The 6,324-nt window shown below is 32.2% G+C and overlaps 1 protein-coding gene across 1 annotated transcript; it reads right to left on the minus strand.

Moving 5' to 3' along the window:
* Positions 1–476: 476 nt before the first annotated feature.
* LOC108459325 (uncharacterized) lies at positions 477–4,862 on the minus strand. The gene is made up of 3 exons (XM_017758681.2): positions 4,414–4,862; positions 3,703–4,306; positions 477–1,547 (listed from the first exon to the last, which is right to left on the minus strand). Exons 1-3 carry the CDS (start codon positions 4,722–4,724, stop codon positions 639–641), a joined length of 1,824 nt encoding a protein of 607 aa, XP_017614170.1. The 5' UTR covers positions 4,725–4,862; the 3' UTR covers positions 477–638.
* Positions 4,863–6,324: the final 1,462 nt, after the last annotated feature.

A 6,324-nucleotide genomic window follows, 5' to 3' on the forward strand; every position in this document is an offset into this window, starting at 1 on the left:
CTAAGTTATATTCTTCTACTCGTTGATGGACTACTCATTGATAGGTATTGATCCATTATATCGATTGTCGAATCGTCACTTGAAACTCGCTAGCTGAACTTAAAAATAAAAATAAAAATAAAAATAAAAACAACCCAATGACTTAAGTAGCAATTTTAAATAATTTAATAATTGTTTAATAACATTTTAAATTAGATAACCAAAACATAAGTTTAATAGTAATTTCATGAACTTAGATGTTTATTTGTTTTTTTTCTTTTTGTTTTTTGTATTCACTTGGACCACTTGATTTTCTTTGGCTGGAATAAGCCAATGGGCTGGTTTCAATTTATTCTTTTTTTATTTTTCGGTTTTGACGTAGGATAATTAACTCTAAATACAAGAATTCATTCAATCGATTCTTTTCGGTTCACAATTTAATTATGGCTTTCATTGGTTTATGAATCAAACATATTTTTAACTTATTTCAGAATCGGTTTTTAATTTAACCGTTTATTCGATTCTCGTTGAATCCGATTGTTTTAAAAAAAAAAATTTAAAAACAGTTAGAAAGTAAAATACCAATAGCAAAAGCAGAAGAAAAACATCAATTACTATACTATATATATACATTATACAGCACTATCATTTATTACCAATCACCTTCTACCTCGTTTCCTAGCCCTTCCCGTACCTCCCAATCCCACCTCATTCTCAACGTTGTCCCTCCCTCTCTTTCCCGTCGACTCCGCCACCACCTTCGGTGGCCTCCCAACCCCTCTCTTCGCCCTCGCCCCTCTTCCTCCTGAACTCCGGGTAACCCTCTCCACCCTCCCCTTCTCTTTTTCATCTTTACTATGATCCTCCGAATCATCATCTTCATCATCATCCTCGTCTTTCTCCATCACTTCACGTGGTGAATTTTGCTTCATTCTTTTCAAGAAACTTGCTGCTCCTTGTTTCTTTCTTGCCTTATTATTCTTGTTGTGATTACTATTTTCTTTCTTAATATCCACCTTCTTCTCCACAGCGTCATGAGAGCTAAGCTCATTACCACCATACTCATGCTTTGTCTCCTCACTGGTGCTGCTCGTTCTTAATAAGTTTCGACGGCCTGAAACCACTCTTTCTTTACTTCTTTTCTTCCTTATGCCCATGTCATCAGTCGCAATAGGACAACTACCATCAAACTTCTTCTCTTCAACGCCTCTTTCTTTTTCATCTCCTCTCCTAGTACTAGTAGAAGTATTCTTTGTTACTGCCTTGGAAGATCTGCGTTTGCCACATGCGACTATAGTAGAAGATTTGTTGGGTTTCGCAACATCATCGGTTTCGGATTGTTTTGGAAGCATATGGGTCATTTCCTTCAACACCAATGCCCGGAGTTGTTGAGCAGCAATACGTTCGGGAGAACTTTTGTGGTGAAATACGATGAGATTGTTGAATAAAAGGAGGAGATCCCTCAAGAACTTTGTGCTGCATTCAGAGTAGACACCTTTATCAAGCCTGGTTTGAATTCTTTGGAGATCCATGTGTTGCCTTATCAGGTTTTTGTATCTTGCAGATTCCTGCAAATTACACTTGTAATATTATTATAATTATTAATTAATAACAATTATACTTTTATGTTAAAACCATTTTTTTATTTAAGAATAGTCATAGAAGTTGTGTTAAAATTTCAGAATTACAGAGGGATTGAGGCGAAGACCTCTGTCTCTGTATCTGTTCTCCTACTGGTATTAACTCTATTTTATGGGGTTTTTTTTTTCAATTCATTTTTTATTGAAAAATCTAGATGGTGGAAAGTATAGCACCAACAATTTAAGATTGAAAATCATCAAAAACGTTTAATTAATTTTATTTTTACTTATTAAACTTAAAAGTTTAATTTTAGTATGCTTTCGGAACAAGGAAAAGCCCTTGGATCTGAACTTTCAACAAGTTGCTATTACATCTTGCGCTAAGCGAAGTATTTAAAAATAGATTTCAAAAGATGAAATAAATCAATAGTGAAAATTATGGTAATACAGATTAATAAGTAAAGAAGCGTTTTTATTGAACTGATCAATACCTTCAAAATAAAATTATATAAGTCCTCAAGTGGAGCCAGCCAACACCATAATAAGCTGGCCGACATCACCCAACTTTAAACTTTTGGGGGAAAAAAGAAAAGAAAATTAAAATTAAAATTAAAACTCCACTTTCTGAAACAACAATAAGATGCAGAAATTTAAAATTATAAAATAAAATTGCTCAAAATAAATTCAGGGTAGAGATGATTTTATTAAAACTTAAACAACCATTTTATTAAATATATGCTAAAAAAAATGATCTCAAAAGGTTTTAGAAAGGATAAAATTTGGAGAAAGGGCAAAAACTTCAAATACGCTTATATATGATCATCAGGATAATTTGTTTAGGAAAAGAGCATAATTTTTAGAGATATATGTAAGTATTTTTAACATAAAATTAATATTTTTATTCTACTTAACTTTTAAATTACAGATAACTTTATAGTTTTAATAACAGGATCGATAATCAAACTACTAGTTTTCAGTAATTGTCGATCCAATAATAATTACATAAATAGTTAAAAATAAAAAATGTATTAAAAATTATAAAACTGATTCAGTTATTAATTTTCTGTCGATTCTAAATGATTTTAGTTCATACAATTCAACTCTTTACCCGAACCAATAAATTAATTAATCTTACTTCCATTCCATTCGATCAAATTCTGATAATAATAGATAATATCAAATAATTCAATAATTTTAATAGTAATAGGTTAACTGCACGATAATTATGAGTAGTTGAAGAAAACATGAAAAAATTTAAAAAAATATTAGCCATACTGCTATAGTTTTTAATATAAAATAGATTAATATATTATTAAATTATATAACTTTTAAGATTTTTCAATAAAATTTCTTTATTAAATTAGTATTTGATTATGGTCACATAGATATAGTTTAATTGTTAATAATAATAAATTAAAACAAAACAAAATTAAAAAGAAGAAGAAATCAGAACCTAAAATTATCCCAAAATAGTCTAAAAAGAATTTTAGCCCAAAAAGAAAAATCAAAATTAGTTATGTTTCTGCACCTATCTCATTTTATGATTATTTTATTAAAATGATGGTTAAAGTTGAATTCTTCTAGTAAAAGACCATAATAGACAAAATTATTGATACAAGAAAGTATTTAAGATTGAGATTTAAGTTTAGATAAAGAAATTTAAGTTTAGATAAAGAAAAAAAAGCGAATTCTAGTCCAAAATTTATTAAGAAAGTGGTGAAATTTTTTTTAACTTATCGCAGGCGAATTAAAAATGGTCTCAGTTTTTAATCAGATTCAAGGAGGCTTCCTCCAAAATGCCAGTAGACGATAATGCTTAGTTGATGTTCTATAACCGTCCACAAAGCGCCACGTCAATCCAAAGACTGGTCTAAAATTATGGAAACCCCAATATGTTGTCATTCTATCATTAAGTTCTCAAACAAGTGACGTGGCAGGCTAATTGGCTCCAAGGCCTAAGATCCCTAGCCTTATTCCGGCACCTTAAAAGAGTAGATGTACGTTGTTTTCCCTTGACCGCCTTGTCAAATGTTCTTAGTTTAATTTTATTTGTTTTATTTTTCAATCATATATGTTTTTTCAAGATAGAACATATTCCTTACTCGTTATTAATTAGTAATATTTATATTTTTAAAAAAATTACCTGGCTCCGTTGGCGGCGATCCAAAGCCGAGCCGAGCCGATGAGAGCGGATGATCCCTAAAAGCCTAACCATGGACTCGGGCTTCACCGCCGGGGCTCGCTTCATGGCGGGAGAAACCTCATCTCCCTCACGTTCCTCTCTGCTGGTGCTTCCGCCCTTACTACTACCATTACATCTTTTCTTCTTGGATAAACTAGCCGAACTTTGTACGTCACTCACCTGCTTCTTATTATCATGTTCTTCACCATTTAATCGTTCATTAACCGGCCCTTCCCCGGTTCGAACCGGATCAATCTCATTTTCACCTCTCGGTTCGATCGGCTCTGTTATAACTTGTGCCTTCCTTTCTCCTACCACTTCTCCGGCATCGTTTTGCTCGTCTTTAATAATAATAGTGGCCAACGTGGTCAGCTCGGGTTTTTGACTGGTGGAGTTGGACTCGTTGAATGATCGGTCATCGAGATCACCGGAGCCATCACCGCCGGCGGGTGTGCCGGCGACGGTATCCGGTGATAAAATATTCTGTCGGTCATCCAGATCTGTCTCCTCTTTAGAACTCCGCTCTCTTTCCTCCTCCAATCTCTTGACCTTCAATTCCAAGGACCTGTAATCACCAAAAAAAAAAAAAAGCAACCTCTCAGATCTCACCACAAGGCGAGTAAACGACGCAATCAGTCGGAAAGGAAATCGTCATTTGATTTCATTTATTACACGATTGAAACGTCACGTTCTTGAACCTCTCGACGGAGCTCTTCTACGCGAATCCTTCGAAGCTGGTCAACCAAACTAGAGGAAGAAGAGGCGCCATTTGTGGACATGAAGCGTCGTTTAAGATCAAAAAACTTGTCTTTACAGAGTTGTGGAGTGAAGGAAGGAAGAAAGGAAGAAGTGAGTCTCCGATTCTGAAGTTCCGAGGCGATAGAATCCCAGCTTTTAGTGCCGTGGCGGTTGACGGCACATACAAGGAGGAGTTCCTCTAATGTACCCCAAGGTCGCGCGCTTGATTTGTTTTCCCCAGCCATGATACGCTTATGCCATTATCATCATCAATATAATTTTGCTTTTAAAACTTAGGGTTCCATCTTCATTTGTTTCGATTCTCTACTTTGCCGTTTTGATTGGGTTCCTTTTATATTCTCCTCCTCCACACCTATTAATTTGTAGTCTTATATGAAAGATAAAAAATGTATCCAACTAGAGGTGTGCATGGCCGGGTGACCCGGCCCGGCTCGAAGGCCCGCTCGAAAAATAAGAGGGTTTGGGTAAAAATATAGGCCCGAAAAATAGGCTTGGACAAAAAACGAGGCTCGTTTCGAGGCCCGTTTAGAAAATAGGCCGGGCCTCGGGTAAGATTTTTTGACCTGAGTCTCACCTTACCAAATTTTATTTTAATATTAAATTATTTTTAAAAATTTTATTTTTAATTTTAAGTAACTTTAGTATTTTACTTTACTATTTTTGTTGTTTTTAATGTTATTTTAATATTGTAAAACTTTTGTTATTAATATAATTTAGTTCTTAATTTAATTTTAATTTGTTTCAATTTTTAATTTTAATATAATTACTTTTTATTTTATTTTTAATTTATGTATTATTTTAAGAATTATTTTAGTCTTATTTTTATTTGTTTTTGTTTTAATATTTATTTTTATGTTTTAAATGTATTTGATTTATTATATTTTAAAGTTTTTATTTAATAAAAAAGCAAATTTTTTAATATGGCGGACCGGTCCGGCTCTGCCTACCATTTTTTTTCCTGTGTCGGGCTTGGACAAATTTCTAGGCCCATATTTCGGCCTGGCCTTGAAAGCGGGCCAAAATTTTTTATGGGCCCAACCCGCCCATGCACACCTCTATATCCAACCTTTCAAAAACTAAAAATAATGTATACAAAAAAATATTATATTTAAATGGGTTTTAAAACGAAAATTTTATTTGAATTTTACTTGTTATATAAAAATAATAAATTAGTTGGGTTTTAATCTAACAAGAGTATGGTATACAACAATTTGGTGAAAAAATTGTAGAAAAATATATTTATAAAAATTATATTAAAAACAAACCACACTTATTAGTTGAATCGGTAAATTTGAGTCTTTATAAATTATGATAGTTCGTGTTTAAATATCATTATCCATTAAATTAATTTAAGTTTTTCTATATAAAATATAAAAAGACAAAACATGCTCAAAATAATATTCAATACTTCGTGAAAAGAGGAAGTTTTGTATCATTTCCCAACCGAGTTGACATCTAATTAATTTATGGCACCAACTTAAACAAATACATTATATATATATACACATACACATTTGAAAAATATTAAAAACATGAATTTGTCGTATTCCTAAATTCCTTAAGAATTTTAAAAATAATAGTAAATAGGCATTCAATAAATCCGTAAATTTAATAAATAATCACATATATTATATTTCAATGTGTATTATAATTTAATTTGTGTCTTAAATTGTGGATTTCAAGTTGTGAAAAACTACCTCGTTAAGGAAGTATTTGGAAAGCCATATAATAATTGAATTTGAGTGTAATTAATTGTAATTACATAGGGTCGTATGTTTGGGTAACTATTATAATTGGTGAGTTTCACTGTATTTGGTATAATTT

Source organism: Gossypium arboreum, chromosome 6 (genome assembly GCF_025698485.1).
Source record: "Gossypium arboreum isolate Shixiya-1 chromosome 6, ASM2569848v2, whole genome shotgun sequence".
NCBI lineage: Eukaryota > Viridiplantae > Streptophyta > Magnoliopsida > Malvales > Malvaceae > Gossypium > Gossypium arboreum.